This window comes from Acomys russatus, chromosome 13 (genome assembly GCF_903995435.1).
Source record: "Acomys russatus chromosome 13, mAcoRus1.1, whole genome shotgun sequence".
In the NCBI taxonomy this organism is placed as follows: Eukaryota; Metazoa; Chordata; class Mammalia; order Rodentia; family Muridae; genus Acomys; species Acomys russatus.
In genome coordinates this window covers 16,339,020-16,362,458 of record NC_067149.1, presented here as the reverse complement: position 1 = coordinate 16,362,458, position 23,439 = coordinate 16,339,020, and the positions used below count along the sequence as shown (strand labels likewise).

Genomic DNA, 23,439 nt, shown 5'->3' with positions numbered 1-23,439 from the left:
CTATTTTGCGTTGTCTACCACGTCAGCTAACACAGAGCACGTGAACTGCCAGGACGGGTAACCTGAAGAGAAATGATATGCTTGTTGGAAGGATTGCAGGAGTTAACAACTTAAGACTGTTGTTATCAGACCTGTGTTCGTCTGCGTGACACTGAGAAGCCAGTACACGGTACAAGGCGGAGAGGAGTTGGTTGAAATGCAACTGTACTCGAGAGCTGGCACTCTTTCTCCTCCCCGGAAGACCATCTGGGGGGTGGGCTACCTGTGTGGAAAGGCTTGTGGAGAGGTGGGGGGTGGTGCATGGGCAGGCTGGGTGCCAGCAGGGCGTTAATGCGGCGTCTGTATCATCAGGCAGGGGCTTTTCTTGGCCTACCCCCACTCCCGGCTGGGAGCCAGCCACTCCTAGGGCTAATTCCTGTAATCCTTTAGACAAACATATTATTTATTTTCAGGTTACCCGTCCCGGCACTTCACATGCTCTGTGTTAGTTGATGTTATAGGCTGAGGATAAGGAGGGCTGACATGTTTGCTGATGGCGTCTTAGGGTTTTAAAGGAAGATTTTAGCAGTTACAGTCTTAATCATCTAGGTGTTCTGTGTAGACTGTAGAAGGGAAGTAGAAGAAACTCTACCAAACACAGCTCTTAGGAGTAGCCCTGTTACCTATGGCATAAGCATCATCTATTTGAACACTGAACTCTTCATAACAGTGACTGTGACGGATTCATGCTACTATCTCTGTGTTACAATGGAAGAAGATGGAGAAGTTTTGAGACTTGGCTAAGGTTACATGACAGGTCCAGGTTCCGGAGTGATGCTTTTACAGAACACCCAGTGCTGTACAGAATGCCTGCCTTGGCACTCACTGTGCAAACGCCCAGGTGCTGATGTCAGCCTGGAACAGTCACCCAACGAAATGACAGAGAGAGGGAAGGAGGAAGGGAGAAAAAGACAGTGTGGGCTTTTCCTCCTGGAATAATGACGCATGAGACTCAAATATACTTACAAATACGTAGGCCATATGTCTAGACTCTTCCTTGAGTAGCTCATAACTTAAATAATCCATTTATACTAATCTACATTCTGCCATGTGCTACTTACCTCTGCTCAGGTACCATGCGTCTGTCCTCCTCACATCTTCCTTGGCGAATCTCTTATACCTGCCTCTTAAAGCAGAATCCTTTTTGCCTGCCAGATGTCCTACCTTCTATTTTACCCTTTTCTATAGGCCATAGGTTTTTACATTGGCAGGCAATGCATCCATACAATACCCAGGATATTCTCTCTACAGTATTAGTTCTGTGTTAAAACCTGGGCAAATATCTGAATTTTGGTATTGATGGAAAGTTACAAGTATAAAAAGTGTATACGATTTCTATCAAATAATGGATGTATTCCTTTGATGAAGTTATAAAGATACCACACTCAAGCTTTTAGGAATGGAATGGGAAAGAGAAAAAAATTTGAGGTTGTGTACAGAGTGGGCTTTGGTTGTTTTTAATTTGGAGCAATTACAACAAAATATTCCCATTGGGATAGTATGTACAGTATTCGTACTTGCAGATAGCAAGGCAGGGTAGTGTTTTTTACTGTTACATGTTTAACTCTTGGATAGTTTAAAAAAGACAAGAAAGGATTCTCTCTATGCAGTATTTGTTGCAGTTTTTGGAAGTCTTTTAACTGTGGTAATTTTTTCTTCCAACTGATTGGATATTTTAGAAAAGAACCAAAACAACAAAATAACAATTTAAAAAAGAAAACAAAACCCCTGATGAGCTCTCATTTCCTTTGTTTACATTCTCTCCCCGTGGCCTTCAGACCGCACGGTGTGTGTCTCTCACAGCCTACTTGGTAGGAGCGGTGGCTGCACATCACCCTACACTCTCATTTGTCGCTCTTGTTTTTACTTATGGCTGAACTAATTCTGCCAGAAATGCCAACACTTACACTTTTTTGAGAAGCCGTAGAGGTGCTAAAATGCTAATACAAATAAGAAATCCAAATAAGAAAAAATACCTTTGGTTTTATATTTAAGTAGTTAAATAATACACACTTCACGTGGGAGCAGGATTCATTTTGCGTTGCTGTTGCCTCACCAGTGGTGGGTGCAGAGTGGGTGCAGAGTGGGTGCTGAGTGGGTGCAGAGTGGGTGCTGAGTGGGTGCTGAGTGGGTGCAGAGTGGGTGCTGAGTGGGTGCTGGCTCCTGCGGTGTCACACTGACTGCGACTGTGACAAGGGTACGATTTTGTTTTTTTCATGACTAAACTTCATTGTTAATGAAGAAGTAACACAGTTTTGCCCCTTGGGGAGATTTTCTTAAAGACAGTCTCAAGGAAAGAACAGTACATTTTTGTCAGTTTAACTTATTTTTTCTAAACTATTAAAGTTCATAGCACTTATATTCCATATAGAGAGCTCCTGGTTTCAAGTCCTAATTTGGAACAAAGCAATAAAATGGTGATGAAAATCTCAATATAATGTGACAACAAATAACTTTAAAATTCATTTGTAATTACAGAAAGGGTGTGGATTTGGATGGGAGAGGAGCTGGGAGGGTCTCAGAAAAGTTGGGGGAAGGGAAAACATATTCAGAATATATTGTATGAAAAAAATCACTATTTTCAATAAAAGAAAAATGAAAGGAAAAATTAAAAAATCATTTGTAATTATTTTTAAATCAGCTTCTTTGTATTAGCACATTTTATATTAAAGATAAAAAGAAGTAAGATATTTGAACATAATTTAGATTATATTTTGAACCCTTAAGGATAACTTAACAAAACAATCTTGAGTGTAAAGAATATTACCAAAGAACCAACATTTCTCAACTTCAAAACCCGCTGCAAAGCACAGTCATCAAGACGTGTGGTCCTGCAAAGCGACAGACATAGCTCAGAGCACAATCATCAAGACCGTGTGGTCCTACATAGCGACAGACATAGCTCAGAAGGGTCTTTCTTTCTGACGGGAACCAGTACCGACCATACAGGTTAAGTCACTTGTCCAGGCAGTACTGGGACGGCTGATATCCACGAGGAAAAAGCAAAGTTAGACTTTCACTTTATATGTCATAAGAATCAAAACGGATCAGAGACCTAGACATACAGAGGGGAAACATATGTATAAACCTTTCCCACCTTGCGTCAGGTAATGGCTTCACAAGTCTAACAGCAAAGTATCAGCAAAGACGGGAGCATTAGATAAATTCAGTTTCCTCCCATTTGAAAGTGTGTCTGCTTATAAGAACAGTCAAGAAACAAAAAGGGCAAGTACTCGTGAGGCATATATGTCTGGAACATTCACATCTAGATTATATAAGCAGCTACAACTCAACAAGGCAAGGACAACCCCGTTTTAAGATGTGCAACTGGTCAGAGTAAATGTTTTCTAATATGGTCATCATGAAAACATAATATCATGAGTCTATAATGAGATACTCTTAACAATTTGACAGAAATGTGCATTTAGCTACTAGGCAGCTGTAACCAAAGACGTACGTAAATGCTGATGTTAGCAGATGGAGAAACGTGAGCTTTCATATACTGCGTGGCGTCGTGGGACAATACATTGTCCTTAGAATGCCCACAGTCTGATAATTCTTTAGACTTTAAAAATAAAGGCAGCTGCATGGCCTTGCACTGCCCCTCTTAGATTAATGTCACCAAATTGAAAACATGTGTTCACACAAAAACATGCATGGGTGCTTCCAGCAGCATCATTCCCGACAGTCACAGAGGGAAACAAGCCAGATGTCCACCAGCACTTGTAGTCCCTGCCATTTGTCATGACCCCACCATTGAAGTTCAAGTCCGCTCTGAACAAAGTCATCCCTTATTTTAAAGCTACTAAAAGAAACATAAAACTGCCAGCCAGACTCTCCAGCTACGCAGTCCTGAAATCTATTCTCCAGTTTTAAAGGTGTATTTCTTTTAATTTTACGTGTGTGTGGGGGGGGGGTTTGCCTGCATGTATGTGTGTTAGTGCACCATATATGTGCCTGGTGTCCACAGAGGCCAGAAGAGGCCATTGGATTCCAAGTAACAGACAGTTGTGAGCCATCCTGTGGGTGCTGGGACCTACACCTCCATCACGGCAAGTGCTCTTAGCTGCTGATTCAGTTCTCCGGCCCCAGCCCGTGAGTTTTAAAGACTAATGTATGGTATGATAATATGTGAGAGACGTTTTACTGTACTATGAAATGTGGTTTTAGGTTGACAGGAGGAGGCCAGCACCCCAGGGAGAGGTCCTCAGAAGCATAGAACGGAACAGCCTCAAGGTTGCCACCAGAAGTGTAACAAATGATGGAAGACAAAGCTCTGTTTTATTTCATAGAAACAGTCAGATACTTGATGAAGATGATGTATTGCGTGAGATGCAGAAGTCCCCCGTGATTAATTTACCTGATCAAACAACTGGTGCCTCACAGCTGCAAGGAAGCCCCGAAGGAACCAAGACCCAGTGTGTCGCCTTAGATCCCGTGGCGAGAAATGTAAGAAGCGCCGCCGCTCTGACGCGGTCTTTATTTCAAGGAGGGAAGAGACATCTGAAGTCATGCGCATTATAATGCCGTGGGGCAATGGTCTGCTTTTGTTGACGTGCAGTTAGTCTGTGGAGAAGGTCACGCTAGGCAAACACTTGAAGTAACAGGTAAAGGATTGATGGTGAGGAGTGAGTGTAGCAGTTGTGGATAGCTATGTTAATGCTGCTCTTCCTCAGTGTGCATCGTTTTACAAGTTCACTCAGGATGGTACCGCTTAGGAGTTAACTTACCGGTGTTCTTTTAGTCCTCTTCAGGGGAGTGCAGAGACTTCAGTGAGCACCAGCCACACCCTGCCCAGAGGAAGAGAATCCTCCCAGCTTGGATGTTAGCAGAAAGTTCAGCCGATCAAAACCTATCGTCCCCTGTTAAGGGTGGAGGTGGGTTTCTGTTTTTGCTAATGTTGAGTTTCAAGGAAACACTAAAGACAATTTGAAGGTCTTTCCGAGCAAACAGATGTAGGGTGGTGGTTCCACACGGTATAGCTTAGCCTGGGACTTAAACTCTTTATTCATTTGAGTCGTGATCGTAAACTTGTTACACCCCTGCGTCAGTCTCCTGAGAGCTGGCATTACAGGTGTGGGCTTGCTGTGTGCGCTAACCTAAGATTTACTTTTAGATGTATGTAGAATATAATTCAAAACACAAGCTGCTGCTCTGTGGTACTTGTCAGACAGCATTCTATCCATCGATATGGTGTTGAGCACGGGAGCTTCCTCTTTATTGCTAGATGCGCTGCTAATTATATTCTCAGGTGAGCCTGTAGCTGTCGTATCTGAAATGAAAGGGCCCCACAGCAAAATATTTAAACCTAATTAAATGAAACAATGCCAGGTACCCAGTGTGCGTGCTGTGGATTCAGGGACACGTGATCGCCGTCCTGGTCTGGGTGTCTGTCATGGCAGGCAGCTCAGTGGTTTATATCTTCTGCTGGTTGTCCGTTGTTTCTGCATTTTTAAAATGCTCACGCCTCGTCTTTTTCAGTGTAAGGCTGGAGGCCTCCTCCGTAGTGCTGTAAAGCAGCAGCTTTAATGTTGATGTTGCACGCTAAGACCCCGTTAAGCTTGCGTGTGAGCTCTAATAGGTCCTTGTAGAGGTTCTAGGATTCACCGTCTGAGCAACAGTGTCTTTGTATATAGCATTTTACTTCTTCCCAGTTTGGTTTTAAATTTTTCTTCATTTTTTTTCTCTTTATTATCCAAGTTGTCTACAATTTTGTCCAGTTGAGTTTGACAAGCACTGATGACAGTAAACAAAATAGACTTTCCCTCATTAAATTTGTTAATAAAATAAAAAAAAAAATAGGTTTTAAGTGTATTCTCATTTCCATATTGAAGTTCTTTTCTGTGCTTTTCTCAAGGTTTTGTTTTAACAAATATTAAAAGGTGAGTGCTTTTCTTATATATCACTAGATTTTGAATATCAAATCAGCCTTGCATTCTTGGCTAAACCTCTCTGACTCTGGGGCTTTTTTGTTTTTGTTTTTCAGTTTTGGGCATTGAACTCAGGGCCTTACTTGCTGGGCAAATTCTATTTCAGCTATATCCTCAGCAGATTTTTTTTTTCTTTCTCTTTTAAAGATTCATTTATTATGTATACAGTGTTTTGCCTGCATGTACACCTATATGCCAGAAGAGGGCACCGATCTCACTATAGATGGTTGTGAGCCACCATGTGGTTGCTGGGAATTGAACTCAGGACCTTTGGAAGAGCAGGCACATCTCTAGTTCCTTCTCTTTATTTTTGGCCTTTTGAGACAGGGTTTCTCTGTGTAGCCTTGGCTGTCCTGGACTCACTTTGTAGAATTGGCTGGCCCCAAACTTACAGCAATTCACCTGCCTTTGCCTCCCAAATGCTGGGATTACAGGTACGTGCCACTGTGCCCAGCTTGATTTTCCCTTTTTTAATGTCCCTTTCATTTGTTAAGGATTTAAAAAATTGTTTTAAGTGGTGTGGAGCTATAATTTTATTTTAGCGTAAAGTCTTTTTAGGGGATTTAATGTAATTGCTAGCCTGGTAAAATGCATTGGGAAGTGTTACTCTTTCTTGGGGGATTTTACCCTAGTGCTGCCTGCTGTCATAGCCTAGGTGGCCTAAGTGACATTTGCTTTCTCACCCCCCATCTCTCTCTCTCTCTCTCTCTCTCTCTCTCTCTCTCTCTCTCCTTCTCTCTCTCTCTCACGCACACTCATGCACACATGTACACTCACACTCAGTTGGTAGGTAGAAGAGCAGAGATCTAGTGCCCTCTTCTCTTGATGGGCAGTAATCTCACCAGACTCCCATCCACATGACCTAAATGATTCCTGCAGTCACCACTTCCTATACCAGCCACATGAGGATTAAGGCACAAACACATAGGAATTTTGAGATGTTATAAACATTCTATTTGTAGCAAATTACCAGCTTCTCTACTCTTTTTTTAAAAAAGGATTTATTTATTTATTTTATATATGAGTACTCTATCTGCATGCACACCTGCATGCCAGAAGAGGGCATCAGATCCCAGTATAGCTAGTTATGAGCCACCATGTGGTTGCTGGGCTTGAACTCAGGACCTCTGGAAGTGCAGACAGTGCTCTTAACCTCTGAGCCACCTCTCCAGCCCCTCAGCATCACCACTCTTGTGCTTTGGAGACATTTCAAATAAGATAACGGCTGCTTGAGTACAAGCACTACAGCACAACAGTTCATCTGATAAGGAAGATACACTGGTGAGAATATGCCATAGGCTTATGTTTTGGAAAAAGGAGCAGGATAGTGTAGGTTTCAGCATACTGCTCAGAAGAATATGTAACTCAAAATCGGTGAACTTTTTATTGCTAGAACTTTCCCTGATTGATAGTAAGTGAAACTGGGGAAAGCAACTAGATAAAAGATGACTCCTATATATTACTTCTGTTTTGGTATGAATGATATTCCTATTGATAATTTAGACACTTGCTGAATTGCATAGCTTTCGGGATGTATCTGACTGGGATGGTGAGAAGAAATGAAGAACATATAAACACGTGGACACACAGAAACACACACAAAAGTGTAGGACTTAGTGGACTGGCTTCTCTATAGAAAAACTGCAGCACCTTGGAAGTTTAGCATGCTTTGTGTGTGTGTGTGTGTGTGTGTGTGTGTGTGTGTGTGTGTGTGTGTGTGTTATACAATATATAACGTGCATGCCATATATATTGACCAGGGCACGGAGGCGGGGTATTGCATACGGCTGAAGTGGAGGTGGCTGGCGACATAGTTGCAGTACAACAGGATGGGCACCCGGCGTCCTAGCCTGGTGCACTCTGGGGCTGGAGTTCTTGGCCGTCGTGCTGCTTAATGCTGCCTGAGATTTGTAAATAAGCCTTTGGCAGTGGACGTTACTGTCAATGTGATTTTGACTTTGCAGGTAGCATTCTCTGTCACTCAGAGGCACAATCCCTTAAGATAGGGTCTCTCACTGCAGCTGGGGCTTGCTGGGGTTTGGCTTTCCTGGCTGGCAGCAATCAATCCCAAGTGAATTTTCTGTCTTTGCCTCCCTCATGTCTCAGGGCTGGGGTTCCTGGCCCACAAAGCCCTACCTGCAACCTCCTTTTCTTTTCTTGTTTTGGTGCTGGGTAGCCAAACTCAGATTCTTAAGCTTGCATAGCAAATTATCTTAGCCACTGAGCCATCTCCCAGCCTGTGAGTCACTTGCCATTTTATCCCTTTTAGCTGTTTGGAGTATTGACCTTTGAGGATGCGGGAAGTAATTTTCTTCTTGTTTTCTGTGTGTGTTTGTGTGCATGTTAGATAAGGATGTCATCCAGAGGAGTGGAAAAGACGGAAGCTGCAAAGACAAAACCCCAGCAAGCACAGCGCAGCGGCATGGGAGAAAGCGGTTAAGTCCATCAGGAAACTCAAACAGCGTGTCAGCAAAGCAGGACCCTGGGAGAGAAGGCAAAAGCTCTGCTCACGAAGGAGCACTTGTTTCATCCGAGGTGATTAGAATGTGTTGTTTCTTCTCTCTGTCTGTGCTTGAGACAGGAATCACTGTTCGTTCAGCCTGCGGATAAGATCAAGTGAGAGAAATGAGGCCTGAGCTGCCTTTTATTTCTATGTTTATGTAGATTTAAAAATGGCTCATTTTTTTTTGTTTGCCTTACTGATGCTGATTTTTAGTATAGAGCGAGAATTTGCATTGCAGAATAATATTTCAGTCTAGAAAAGGGTGGAGCTGTCTTGGCGCTGGTTTGCTTTGGCCTCTGTTCTGAGCGCCTGTGGCTGTCATCTGTGGACGTCGTGCAGCTCTGGGTAAACAGAGGGAGGAGAACAGATGACGGTATCTGTCGCTCTTCCCGCTGCCAAGGGTTACTCTGCTGTGACCGTTAGAGTGACTGTAGACCCTTCACCCTCCTCCAGTGTGTGTCAGTCCTCTAGAATGGTGTGGCTGAATTGGGGTTTCTTAATGCTGGATATTTAAGAAGAAATCAGGCCTGTTTATTACATGAAGTTTTTATTTTTATTTTTGAACTTGGAAGCAATAGCACATTTTATTAACATAAGCCAGGCTTTTAAAAAAACCAATAATTTTATTTACTCTTTGGGAATTTGATATAATGCATTCTTTCATCTCCTCCCAGTCATCCTCCCCATCCTCCGATCCCTACCCACCTACCTGAGTTTTATTCTCCTCTGACCCCTGTCAGGTCCACTTTGTGTTGTACGCGGTGTTAGGAGTGAGACCTGCCCTGACGTGTGGTTGATCTACCAGAGGTCACATCACTGAAGACAACCGATCCCCTCTCCCAGCAGTTATCAGTGCTGAGAGCTCCTCAGTTAGCGGTGAGATTTCTGCCCACAGTCTCACCTCTGTGCTGGAGTCTGTGTAGCCTGAGCTTGCACAGGACTTGTGCATACAGATGCATTTTAACTGGAAACAACAGAGATGGCCCCAGGACAGAAAGTCCAGGTGTTTTTCTTCCTTTGAGAGCAGGAGCTTAAGGTGACAGTCTTCATGAACTTACAGGCCACTGACTGAGCTCTGTGGGCCCCAGTCTCAGGAAGCCAGGCTGGTCCTGCCCTGCAGGGGGTACATGGATCACTGAAATGTCAGCAGCTGTCTCAGAGGCCAGTCTCCAAGCTCCTTCACTCCCACCTCCTCTCCTAGGGAGAAACCACTCTCTGTAGCACCTCTCCCAGTCTCAAAGACCCAACGTCTCTGCTTACTAGTCGAGTCAAGTGTAATAAATTAAAACAAGATGAAATTAAAATGCAACTTGTCTCATATAAACTTTAGCCTTCAAATACTCTTTTTTTTTTTTTTTTTCGAGACAGGGTTTCTCTGTTTAGCCTTGGCTGTCCTGGACTCACTTTGTAGACCAGGCTGTCCTTGAACTCACAGTGATCCGCCTACCTCTGCCTCCCGAGTGCTGGGATTAAAGGCGTGCGCCACCACGCCCAGCTCCAAATACTCTTTTTGAACAGTGGGTGTATCAATTCACTTTACCTATTTTGTAAGAAATTATTTTGTTTTAAAGAGAAGCTAATATATGTTTTAATAATCTTTATCCTGACCAAGTTTGATAATTGTAAGAAAGATTTTAATAAATACCACCTTAGCTCACAGGTAGGAGAGAAGAAGTAAGCAGATCTGAGGTGTTCAAAGTGTTTGTGAGGCTTTGATGACATCAAGGGAGCATAATAGATGCAGGAGGACTTGAGAGCTGCACTTGCCTATTGCTCCTGCATTAAGGGTCCTGGGGGTGTTTTACCTCTCTTTGCTCAGGAGAACAGAGGCCCAAGCTCTATAGTGTCTGTGTTGGGCTCTAGCGAAGTTGAACCAGAGAACATGGCTGAAGCTGACACACCAAGCCAGACCTAGCCAAGCCCAGTCTCCAGAGTCTGCCAGGTTCTGTCTTAGGTCTTGTCCCTAGAGAGCAGCCAGTCCCACAGGACAGCACAGTGAAGAACCGTGAGACAGACAAGAGGTTGGCTGGCCCAGGCCTAACAAGACCCCAGAGCAATTGTCCAGTGGAGCAGACATTTTCTTAAGACTGAAAAAAGAAGTGGCAAGAAGGGAAAGAGATCACCTTCTGCCCACTTTCCCGAGATTCGGCTCACTCAGGCCATGGCTCGCTTATAAGTAGTCCCTTAAGTACCTCAATGTGAGCTTGCCTCAGAGAGGAGAGCGGCTACTGCGCCATCCCCAGCACCTGGAGGAGACTCTCGCCCCACGTTGCTCTGCTAGGAGGCTCTGCCTCAGAAGTAGATGCTTCTCTGACTGGGTTTTCCTGTTGTGCACATGGACTGAGTGGGTTTGTGACCAGCACTCTTCTCTTGTGTTATGGTCCAGGGCTCGGTCAGTTCTCACAGGTCTTTTGCAGTCCTTCCAGCTCATGGCCACGCGAGGGCTCGTGAACTGATGAGTGAGCAGTCACTGCTGTGGCTTGCTCCCCGTGCAGTACTTTAGTATGTACTGCTCGGTAGACCCCACGCTATGAGCTCATCGAGGTTGTAAAATGTCCGCAGGGTGCGTACACTTTAGCCCTGTACCACAAAAGGACACAGGCTCATCCTCCTGTGCCTCTCCCATGTCTGAGCACGTTTGTCCTCCCTTCCCTTCTGGCCTATGAGGACAGAGTAGGAAGCCCTGCATCAGATGCCAACAACTTATCATGGCCTTCCTGGAACCCCAAACTGAGAGAATGTATTTTGTCACGTATGAATAACCTAGTCTGCGACACTCTGTTGCAGCAGCACAGAGATCCGGACAATCGCGCTTCCTTAACATAATCTAATTAAACTGTCACGGGCAGCAGAAGGAAGCATAACCAAGACACGGCTGTGAAATAGTGTCATAGAGTTCCTAGCTATCGCTTGCTGTGATCAAAGCAAGCCCAACACTTAACCACTTAGCCAATGATATATTACAAATTCTAAGGGTTGGCTGGGCTCTGTTGGACACTTCTTTTATGATACATTTTTGGTATTAGCAGTGGCTGGAGCATCTTAAGTGACAAGTGACTTCACTCACATGAACCAGTCCCTCTACAAGGATTGACCCCACTTACCACGAGGGACCTGAGACTAAATGCCTTTACTTGATGGCTGGATCCCAAGAGGATAAAGCTAAATGCTGCCAGATCAGATCCTGTGGAAGAGAGGGAGGGAGGGTTGTAGGAGCCAAAGGGGTCAAGGAGACCACAAGAAAACCCACAGAATCAACTCAGCAGCGCTCCTAGGGGCTCACGGGGACTGCACTGCCAACCAGGGAGCCTGCGTGGGACTGACCTAGGACCTCTGCATATGTGCCACAGTTGCACAGCTTGGTCTTTCTGTGGGACTCAGCAGCGGGAGCAGGGCTGACTCTGACTCTGTTGCCTGCTTTAGGGACCTTCCCTCCTACTGGGCTGCCTTGTCTAGCCTTAAAAGGAGAGGAGGAGGTACCTAGTCTTACTGCAACTTGGTATGTCATGGCTGGCTGATATCCATGGGAGCCTGCCCTTTTGTGAGGAGAGTGGATGGGTGGGGCAGAGAGGAGGTGGGAGGGAAGGTAAACCGTGGTCAGGATGTAAATATATGTACGTACATACATACATACATGTGTATATACGTACATACACACACATATAATTTTGATTCAAACTAAAAAAAAAAAAAGAAAAGAAAAAAAATCAGTCTTAAGTACCCATCAGATCACATGGTTCCAGGATAATATGTTATGACAAGATATTATTAAGAGAATTCTTGTTCAAATGCTTTTGTGGAATCAGCATTTTCTTCCTGCTATATTTATCTTCAAAGTCAGAAAGCTTATAACAATGAACTAAGATACTGTTAAAAAACAAAACAAGACAAACAAATAAACAAAACCCTGCCAGATTCTTAAGGCCTAGGACTAGAATTGGTATAGTGTCACTTCTACTGCATTTTTTGGTCACAGAAAGTTACAAGGTCCCGGGTAAGTAGGAAAGCAGGGAAAACAAATACATCTTGAGAATCCCTAATTTTTTTTGTTCGTTTTTGTTTTTGTTTTTCAAGACAGGGTTTCTCTGTATAGCCTTAGCTGTCCTGGATTCACTTTGTAGACTAGGCTGGCCTCGAACTCACAGAGATCTGCCTGTCTCTGCCTCCTGAGTGCTGGGATTAAAGGCATGCACCACTATGCCTGGCAAAAGTAAAAAATTTAAAATACCTCGAAATCTGAAACTTTTTGCATACTGACAAGATTATCAAGTCATTGAGACTGGGATAGTTTCAGATTTTGATGCTCAACTGTAAACTCCAAACTCCAAAAGCTCAGAAATCATATGCATTTTTGGTCCCAAGCATTTTGGATAAGGGACTATTAGTCAACTGTTGTCCATAGAAATTTGGATATAAGGAAGGGCCTTCATTTAAAATTGAAGCCAGCGGTGGCGACCTTCCCAGGAGGAGAGACTGAAAAGTTACCGGCCACAGATCTTTCTAGCTCTCTAGAGAGAAGTGGAAGAGGTTGGGAAGGGAAATGATGTGACATGATGAGGAAGTGCCACCTGGGGACAGTGAGACATCAGAATGGAAAAACAGCAAAAAGCAGAACACTGGGTCTGCGGAAAGGAGGAGGAGGCAGACAGGCTCCAGGTTCCCAGCGGGGATGGAGATATAACATCTTGGAGAACTACAGTAGCGAACACAGAGTCAGGATTTCAGTTGTGCTGGCTTCAATTTCAGAGAGAGACTATTTAGGAAGAAATATTTAGCTAGTGTTTGAACCCTCAGTCTGAGGCTTGTGTATGAGGCTGGGAATTTTCCGCTATCCTCCCGGGAATGTTAATGGAATTGATACAGGACTTTTAGGCAACTTATCAGCATGGGCATTCCTGCCAACAGCAGCTTGGAAATAACAGATCACCTTGCTGAACTGATGTCAGAGGGAAGGTCTTTATCTCACCCTTTGCAATGCACTGAAACTTGAGCTGGGTGGGGGGCAAGGGAGTGCTTACCAGGCAACTGATAAACTGTCTGTTAGGCTTAGGAGTACATCCTGATCTTCCGCAGAGGACGACTAGCTCATGAGCTCTGCAGGCTCAGACACATAGTCTTACCTTGTGGGTGATCTTTCTACTGTTCTCATGGTTCTCCAGCCTCCCATACTTAGTCCTCACATGTCTGTCAAATCTTAACTAAGCAGCAGCGGATGTTCAGTAAATCAGAAGCTGTCCTTCTCCGACTTGCTGTAGGTGCACCTTCCGTTTTCCCGTTCCCTTACCCACTAGGTCAGTGTGCTGCTCAAGCTTATTAGCTTTGGAATTGGCACAGTTCAGATTTATGTATCAGCAAACTTAAAAATGACGGTATACAATGGATTTCAGGACCAATTATAAATAATTGAAACCAAGAATGTTAAATCCTTGAATGCCAAGGCTGCTATGCATTAATATTGCATGGCGTTCCATAAAGAACATTATGATTTCCAAGTTTTGTGTCTCTTACTTGATTTTTTTTTCTGGGTGGTGGGTGGGTGTGGTTTCTTAGGTCTCTATACATAAGCCTGGCTGTTCTGGAATTCTCTCTGTAGACCAGGCTGGCCTCGAACTCACAGAGATCCGTCTGCCTCTGCCTGCCATGTGCTGGGACTACACTGATTCTCTCTCTCTTAGCCGCAGCTAGGTGTCTGCGCTCTTAATTTAGGGGTGGGGTCTTGTTAAATTTCCCTCCTCTCTGTCGTGTGTCAGATGATGGTCTCACTGTACAGGCTCACTTAGCCAGCCGTGTTGTTGAGGTTTGGGGCCGTAGCTTCTCTGTCATGTCTAGACATTGTCTTGTGGCGGGTATTGCAGTCCGCTGGCTCTTACAAGGTTTTCTGGCCCTCTTCCATGACTTAGCCCGAGCCTTAGGTAGAGCTGGGTTAGGGCACCCCACTGTCCACTGTCACTTGTGGATGTCTGTAATAGTCATTGTCTGCTGCAAAGCCTTTGATGGGGGTGCTATGAGAGATGACTTAAAACATGGAATGAGTGGAGAGTGTGATATGACTTTCTCATGTACTCTGGTGCCTCACATTTGACCATGTCCCCTGGAGGGGGAGACCTGGTGGCACTGAGAGGAAGGACAGCAGATTGCCAAGAAGAGATTTGATACCCTATGAGCATATACAGGGGGAAGTAATCCCCCTCAGGAACAGTCATAGGGGAGAGGAATAATGGGAAAATGGGAGGGAGGGAAGAATGGAAGGATACAAGGGATGGGATAAACATTGAGGTGTAACAAGAATAAATTAATAAAAAAAATTAAAAAAAAACATGGAATGCCATCCTAGAGTGATACTGTTCTTTAAAAACATCCTTAGAGGGGCCAGGAGGATGCCTCAGTGGGCAAGAACACTTACTCAGAAGGCAAGAGAACCTGCTAAGTTCACATCTCCAGCACCCCATGAAAAGCCAGGCACGGCTTCACATGCCTGTCACCCCAGCATCAGAGGGAAGGGACGGGAAGATCCTGAGCGTTCTCTGGCCAGCCTGCCTGCTAAAAAGGCAGATTTTGGATCCAGAGAGATCCTATTTCGAGCTGGTAGTGTGAAAAGAGAGAAAGACATCTTGCTCTGGCAAGATGTATGTGTGGAAGTGGACATGCATACACTACCTCCCTACAAATACATTAAAAAAACAAAAACAAAACCAAAAAAACCTCCTTTTAAAAAGTAGTCCTTAGTCATGCCACTATTTATAGAAAGGGTGTATTCTAATTTATCTTACCACTCCCCAGTGTGTTTTTTCTGTTCTGAAACAAATTGGATACGATGTTGAAAGGGATTTTCCCCCAAACGTGTGCTGTGGCTGGATGCTGGAACCACAGTATCTCATGTTTGGAAGGAACCCCAGCAGTGAGATTCTCCATTTCCTCATGGGCTTGTTGAAAGTCATGGGAATTGTTCACCCCTTCACCCCCAGGCTTTGTACAAGATAGCTGAGCAGCTGGGGCCCTCTGAGGCGTAGGGGAGCACAGTGCTGCTCGCTGTCACTCCCTTTCTAAGGGTGGAAAATGACTTGTGGAGTCTAAAATGCCACAGGAGCAGTAATCCAGCAAGCTTTTGGGTATTTGCTCAGCTACTAGGGTGGGGTACTGCCTCACCTACTGCAGAGCAGGGACGAGTGGGGAGAGCGGATCCAGCGGGAGGCCTGCCAGGTGGGCCGGGAGATGAGGACTTCTCAGCTCGCATCCCTGACCTCCAGTTTTTGGCCCGTGCCAATTGGTCCTGAATGGAAGGAGCTGATGGCACTGGGGTGCTGTAGGGAAGCTTGGAAGTAGAGCGCGTGGTTTAGAGGGATGTAGCATAAAATGCCACCATCGAAAGGTGAATGACAAGAAATGGCCAAGTGACTGCTGCTGCGCAGAGCCGTGAGCCCCGTGTTCTACCTAGAGTGTGGTTAGCTGGTGTGAATAGTGTTTTGAAGTTACAGTTTCTTTTAAAAATATTGTCCAAAAGAAATCATGTGAAAAATATGTTAAAATTGAAAGATTAACTATCTATTAATATCAAAATCAGCTTTTGCCAGGCGGCAGCTACCAGATACTAGCCCTTACTTAGAAACGGAGGTGAACATTCACGCATGTCTGGCGTGTGCTCCCCGTATCTCTGACACGGTTAGCCAGGAGACTAGCATTTTAATCAGCAATGTTTCTGCTCCACAGAAAGACCAGGCTTACTATTGATGCTGGTGGCCAGTAAAAATAAAAAAGGCATACAGTGGGTGCTTAGAATATCTCCTTGGCTCAGTGCACCTTCTTTTAGTAAATATTTTTAATTTTTGAGGATTTTGTGTATGAGTGAAATACTGATCATATCTGCTTCTTCCTCCAACTCCTCCTGCCTGTCCCTTGTTCTCCCTCTCAAACTCATCTTCTCCCCTCTCGCTTCTCATTATTATTATTATTATTATTATTATTATTATTATTATTATTATTATTTTTGGTTTTTCGAGACAGGGTCTCTCTGTGTTAGCCTTGGCTGTCCTGGACTCACTTTGTAGACCAGGCTGGCCTCGAACTCACAACGATCCGCCCGCCTCTGCCTCCCGAGTGCTGGGATTAAAGGCGTGCGCCACCACGTCCGGCTTATTATTATTATTAATATAACGTACTGAGTCCAGTTAGTGTAGCCTATCTGCACATGGGTAAAGGGCTGACCACCAGGACGAGGGCAGCCTTCCAGGAGGCTCATCCCTGAGGAAAACCGGCTCTCCCTCATAAGCTGTCCACTGCCTGTAGTTCCTCAACCAGAGGGCGAGCCTTCTGAGCTGAACAGGGGCCACCCAGGCAGGAGGTCGGCTGCGTGGCCTTCTGCAAGTCTTGTGCAGGCAGCCATGAGCGCTACATTCTTGTCGTGTCCAGGAGACAGTTTCCCAGCACTCCTCTCCGTGCTCCGGCTCTCACAGTCTTCCTCCTCTCTCGTCTGCAGTGTTCCCTGAGCCTTGGGTGTAGGAGTTGTGTTGTAGGATGGGATCCCCACAGTCACTGGTTCTCTGCACTCTGACCAGTTGTAGTTGTCTGGGGAAAGAAGCCCCTTTGATGAGAAGCGAGCTGCAGCAATCTGGGGATCAATATTGGAAGGTCTATTTTACCCATCTAAGAAGATGCTGGTAGGCGGCTCTCTAGGCTTAAGGAGCTAACTTGACGCTTTTATCAGACCGTCTCAAAGGAAGGTTGCTTGTCATCTGCAATTGGTGATGGCATACACTCACAGATTTACCTGTAGACTACCAGCTTTTGTCTTTCTGCTGTATGCGAAGTACCATGACTTAGAAGTATCACAGTCACTTAAGAAACTAGAAGGACAGTATTGTTGGACAGTGACATTGAAGAGGTTTTTTTGAGTGAGATTATGTGACATTGAAATAGAGGATTTTCTTAAAGCCTGGTGGTTCCACACCAGCCTGGTCTACATAGTGAGTTACCGGACAGCCAAGGCTACACAGTAAGACTCTGTCTCAAAACAAACAAACAAACACAAACAAATAAACATAGTTTCTTCTGAATGTTTTGTACTTTTACTGAATATCTGATGTGGTTGTAAAGATTTGTTATTGCTGTAAATTGATATTGTAAGAACTATAAATTGTTAAAAAGTAGAAACTAAAAACAGAAAATGTATATGGTTAGTAACTTTAAAATAAGAGTAAAGTTTTATTTTATCACAGAACTTGTTTTTTTGTCCTCTTAAACTGTAATTTATATCCTTAAAAAAAGTTTTGTTTTCTGTTTTTTGTTTGTTTGTTTGTTTGTTTTAAGGCAGGGTTTCTCTGTGTAGCCTCAGCCCCCCAAGGGCTGGGATTAAAAGCATGCACCACCACTGCCCAGTGTTCATTTTTTTAAAATGATGCCTTTTCTGGCTTTCTTTTATAGCATGTTCCAGAATCGTTGTCTTCAGTCACATTAAGCCACACAGATGTAGATATTGTGAGCCATGCAATTCCAACAGAGGAACTTGGCGAGGTCTCCAGACATAAAACCATTACTAAAGCAACAACAGATGAAGAGAGTGAGACAGTGACCCATCCTGAGAGGCCTTCAAGTGTGCAAAGCCAGCCACTCCCCGAGAACTCTCAAGGATCCCATCCTGAGTCCAGCTCAGCTCCCTCTGGTCCAGATGTGTCACGCACACACACAGCCGATTCAGTTCTAGGCTGTTCAGAAGAAAGCGAGGTCCGGAGGACGTCCTGCATGTATGGGGCCAACTGCTACAGGTAAGGTGGGCCTGCCAGCAGCATCTCAGCCTGCCCCTTCTATGCAGTTCTGTACTGCCCTGTATCAAAGGCCTGGGAAACCATTGCTTAAGATTAGGTGCTTTGCTGCATTTTTACTGGGCTGTGCTTTCCTACTGTGCATTCTGGTAAATCCTGCCAGAAGCTTTTAAGATGCGATGGGGCATTAAATGTTTTATGTGTAGACATGCTGACTAATGCAAGGGCCTGAGCACTGGGGGATCCAGACTTAACTGAATCACACAGACTTAAATACCTGCTTATTTAGTGTCTTAATTGTAAAGAGATGCTTTTGGAAATAGTTATTGTACCCATCCACTAGGGTAATTTTAGATTGTATTATATTTGTGTATTTTCTTCACATTTTTTCTATAAGATAGAAAATTTTCTACTTCGAAAATTAAGAAAATGGAATTTTTATGAATTTGTATTTCGTGCATTCAAATTATAATCTTAGTTTTTGGCCTCGCATAATCTGTACGGTTTGTAGTAGCAGGTGCTAACTGGCCTGTCTCCATTGTTTGCCACCCACTGGTCAGGCTGTGTCTATGCCGTGCATCCTGGAGCTGTGTGCGCAGTGTGCGTGTTCCACGTATCCTGTTCATTTCTCACTCCCATCGTTCCTCTTTAAAATACATTGTCATTTCACAATAGAGTATGTTTTCACTTTCAACAGTTCTGAGTTTCAGGTTTGTTTATGATACTGCCTGTGGAGTGTTCTTAAGCCTAGAATATAATGTAAATCTACAGCAGATTATAAGCCATCAATTGCTTTGGAGTTTGAAAAGTCCTGTTTTGTGTTTGTATTGGTTGGCTAAGTAGCCATAGAAAATACCACAAACTGTGTTGTTCAAAGTTTCCCTTCTCTCAGTTCCGGACATTAGAAATGCTAGGTTTCAGAGTCTGCAAGCCTGGCTTCTCCTCTTGCCTTGGAGGTGGTTGCTTTCTTGGTACTTTTACTATCTACGGCTTCTTCTGGTGTTTCTTCCTCACCTAGGAAGATATCAGCCACTTTGTGTTAGGGTCTCAGCACTATGATGTCACTTAACCTTAATTATCTCTCTTAGGTATATAGGAGATTAGTGCTTCCATCAGGAATTCTGAGGGGACCTAGTTCAGTGAATAGCAGTATTCAGTACTGTCATTTCCTTTTGTTAAAAGGAGTATATGTTTTATTATATAATAATTCATTCACTTATGCTTTATAATGATGATAATGATGTTAGTTTTAATCGCTCTTAGCTTTAGGCAGTATCTAACTTTTCATTAAATTTGAAATAAAGAGTGCCTGACCTACACACACACACACACACACACACACACACACACACACACACACACACTCGTGAATAAATAACCGTAAAGATGTTAAGATATATTATTTGTAATATGTAAAAAGATATGTTATTGTTATCATAAATAAATAATTATACTTTTTTGATTTCTCATTTTAAATTTCTACCAGGGTAAACCCACCATAAAAACCGAAGGCTCTCAAACTGTAATAATATGTTTCAAGAACATGAGAAAAGCCTGAATCAAAGAGTTTTAAAAATGCTCTTAGAAGACAGGATAGTGTACTTTTTGTAGTCAAATGAGCTTAATAACGAGAAAGGAAACATGGGGCCTTTCTAGAATGTTTTTATCTTAGGAGAGCATGCAGAAGCATTTTTAAAAATTAAATTAAATTTATTCACTTTACATCCTGATTGGAGCCCTCCTCTTTTCCTCCCAGCACCCCCTTTATACACCCCTCCCTCTATTCTCTCCTCTTCTCCTCAGAAAAAGGGGAGGTCCCCCATGGGAGCCAACCTGCCCTGGCACATTAAGTCGATGCAGAACTAGGCCCATTCTCTCCCACTGAGGCCACACAAGGCAGCCCAGTTAGGGGAAAGGGATCCAAAGGGAGGGGTCAGAGTCAGAGAAGGCTCCTGCTCCAGTTGTTGGGGACACACATGAAGACCAAGCTGTGCATCTGCGACGTATGTGCAGGGGCCTAGCACCAGTCCATGCCTGCTCTCCGGTTGATGGTTCAGTCTCTGTGGGCCACCATGGGTCCAGGATAGTTGACTCTGTAGGTCTTCTTGTGGAGTCCTTGACCTCTTCGGCTCCCTCAATCTTTCCACCAACTCTTCCATAGGACTTCTGAGCTCTGCCTAATGTTTGGCTATGAGTCTCTGCATCTGTTTCCATCAGCTGCTGGATGAAGCCTCTTAGAGCAGTTATGCTAAGCTCTTGTCTATTAACATAGCAGAGTATCATTAATAATGTCAGGAGTTGGCTCTCTACCATGGGATGGGTCTCAAGTAGGGCCAATCTTTGATTGGCTATCCCCTCAATCTTTGCTCCATCTTGTCCCTACACATCTTGTAGGTAGGACAAATTCTGGGTCTAAGGTTTTGTGGGTGCATTGGTGTCTCTTTCTCTCCACTGGCAGTCCTACCTGGCTACATGAGGTGGCCATTCAGGCTCCATATTCCCTGCTGCTAGGAGTCGCAGCTAGGGTGACCACCATAGACTTCCTGGGGCCTCCCTTATCCCAGGTCTCTGGCAAATACCAGAGATGCCCCCCCACCTTCCATTTCTGTTCTCCCACCTGCCCCCTCCCTACTCCTAACCCCTACCCCTGCTCCCCTCCCTACTTCTAACCCCCTCCTCTGCTCCCCTCCCTACTTCTAACCCCCTCCCCTGCTCCCCTCCCTACTTCTTACTCCTTCCCCTGCTCCCCTCCCCACTCCTAACCCCCTCCCCTGCTCTCCTTCCTACTTCTAACTCCCTCCCCTGCTCCCCTCCCCACTCCTCACCCCCACCCCTGCTCCCCTCCCTACTCCTAACCCCCACCCCTGCTCCCCTCCCTACTTCTAACCCCCACCCCTGCTCCCCTCCGTACTTCTAACCCTCTCCCCTGCTCCCCTCCCTACTTCTAACTTCCTCCCCTGCTCCCCTCCCCACTCCTAACCCCTACCTCTCCTCTCCTCCCCATTCCCTCTCCTACCCAGTTCCTTCCCTTCATCCGCCTCCAATGCCTAATTTATTTCACTTTCTGAGTAAGATTCAAGCATCTTCCGTGGGGCCCTCCTTGTAACTTAGTTTCTTTGGGTCTGTGGATTGTAGCATGTTTATCCTTACTTTATGGTTAATATCCAGTTATAAGTGAGTGCATACTGTGAACGTCTTTTTGGGTTTGGGTTACCTCACTCAGGATGATCTTTTCTAGTTCCATCCATTTTCCTGCAAATTTCAAGACGCCCTTGTTTTAAAAGCTGAGTAGTATTCCATTGTGTAAATGTATCATACTTTCTTTATCCAGTCTTTACTTGAGGGACATCTAGGTATTTTCCAGTTTTTGACTATTGTGAATATAGCTGCTATGAACATAGTTGAGCAAGTGTCCTTGTGGTGTGGTGGAGCATCCTTTGGATATATGCCCAAGAGTGGTATGGTTCGGTCTTGAGGTAGAACGATTCTCAGTTTTCTGAGAAACCTCCAGGTAGGTTTACACAGTGGTTGTACAAGTTTGCACTCCCAAAAGCAATGGGGGAGTGTTTCCCCTGCTCTGCATCATCCCTAGCATGTGCTGTCACTTGAGTTTTTAATCTTAGCCATTATGATGGGTGTAAGATGGAATCTCAGAGTCCTTTTGATTTGCATTTCTCTGATGACTAAGGACATTGAGCATTTCTTTAAGTGTTTCTCAGCCATTTGATATTCCTCTGTTGAGAATTCTCTGTTTAGCTCTGAACCCCATTTCTTAATTGAATTATTTGGTTTGTTGGTGTTTAATTTCTTAAGTTCTTTATATCTTTTGGATAATAGCCCTTTGTTACATGTAGGCTAGGTGAAGATCTTTTCCCAATCTGTAAGCTGTAGCTTTGTTCTATTGACAATGTCCTTTGCCTTACAGAAGCTTTTCAGTTTCATGATGTCCCATTTATTAATTGTTGATCTTAGAGCCTGAGCTGCTATTGTTCTGTTCAGGAAGTTGTCTCCTGTGCCAGTGAGTTCAAGGCTCTTCCCCACTTTTTCTTCTATTAGATTTAGTGTATCTGGTTTTATGTTGAGGTCTTTTATCCACTTGGACTTGAGTTTTGTATAGAGTGGTAAATATGGATCTATTCGCATTGTTCTACATGCACACCTCTATTTAGACCAGCACCATTTGTTGAAGATGCTTTCTTTTTTCCATTGTATGGTTTTGGCTTCTTTGTCAAAAATCAAGTGTCCGTAGGTGTGTGGGATCACTTCTGTGTCTTGGGTTAAATTCCATTGATCAACCTGTCTATTTATATGTCAATACCATGTAGTTTCTATTACTATTGCTCTGTAGTATAGCTTGAAATCAGGGCTGGTGATACCTCTAGAAGTTCTTTTATTATATAGGATTGTTTTAGTTATTCTGAGTTTTTAATTTTTCCACATGAAGTTGGAAGTTCCACATCTTGCTTTTTCAAGGTGTGTTTTGGAATTTTGATAGGACTTGCGCTGAATCTGTAGATTGCCCTGGTAAGATGGCTGTTTTTGCTATATTAATCCTACTGATCCGTGAGCATAGAAGATCTTTCCATTTTCTGATACCTTCTTTAATTTCTTTCTTCAGAGTCTTGATGTTCTTGTCATACACACCTTTCACTTACTTATTTCCCTCATTTCTCTTTCAGCCTGTTTATAGTTTGTATACAGGGGGCTACTGATTTTTTTAAAAAATTAATTTTGTATCCAGCCACTTTGCTGAAGGTATTTATCAGGTATAGGAGGTCACTTATGTATACTTATGTATACTTTCCAATTTGTATCCCTTTGATCTCTTTTAGTTGTCTTATTGCTCTAGCTAGGACTTCAAGTACTATACTGAAGACCTATGTAGAGAGTGGGCAGCCTTGGCTTGTCCCTGATTTTAGGGGTTTTGCTTTAAGTTTCTCTCCTTTTAATTTGATGTTGGCTATAGGCCTGCTATATATTGCCTTTATTATTTTTATGTATGCACCATGTATCCCTGATCTCTCCAAGACTTTTAATGTGAATGAGTTTTGGATTTAGTCAAAAGCTTTTTCAGCATCTAATGAGTTGATCACGTGGTTTTTTTCTTTCGGTTTGTTTATATGGTGGATTACATTTATGGATTTTTGTATGTTGAACCATTCTTGCATTACTGGGATGAAGCCTACTTGGTCATGATGGATGATGTATTTGA

General features: G+C 43.9%; 1 protein-coding gene across 1 annotated transcript in view; it reads left to right on the top strand.

Moving 5' to 3' along the window:
• Positions 1 to 23,439, top strand: part of Aplf (aprataxin and PNKP like factor) — a 49,916-nt gene that overhangs the window by 12,119 nt on the left and 14,358 nt on the right. The window contains 4 exon segments of the mRNA XM_051154670.1: positions 4,332 to 4,479; positions 4,784 to 4,916; positions 8,317 to 8,504; positions 17,890 to 18,230. Coding sequence (XP_051010627.1) covers positions 4,332 to 4,479; positions 4,784 to 4,916; positions 8,317 to 8,504; positions 17,890 to 18,230 — 810 coding nt within the window.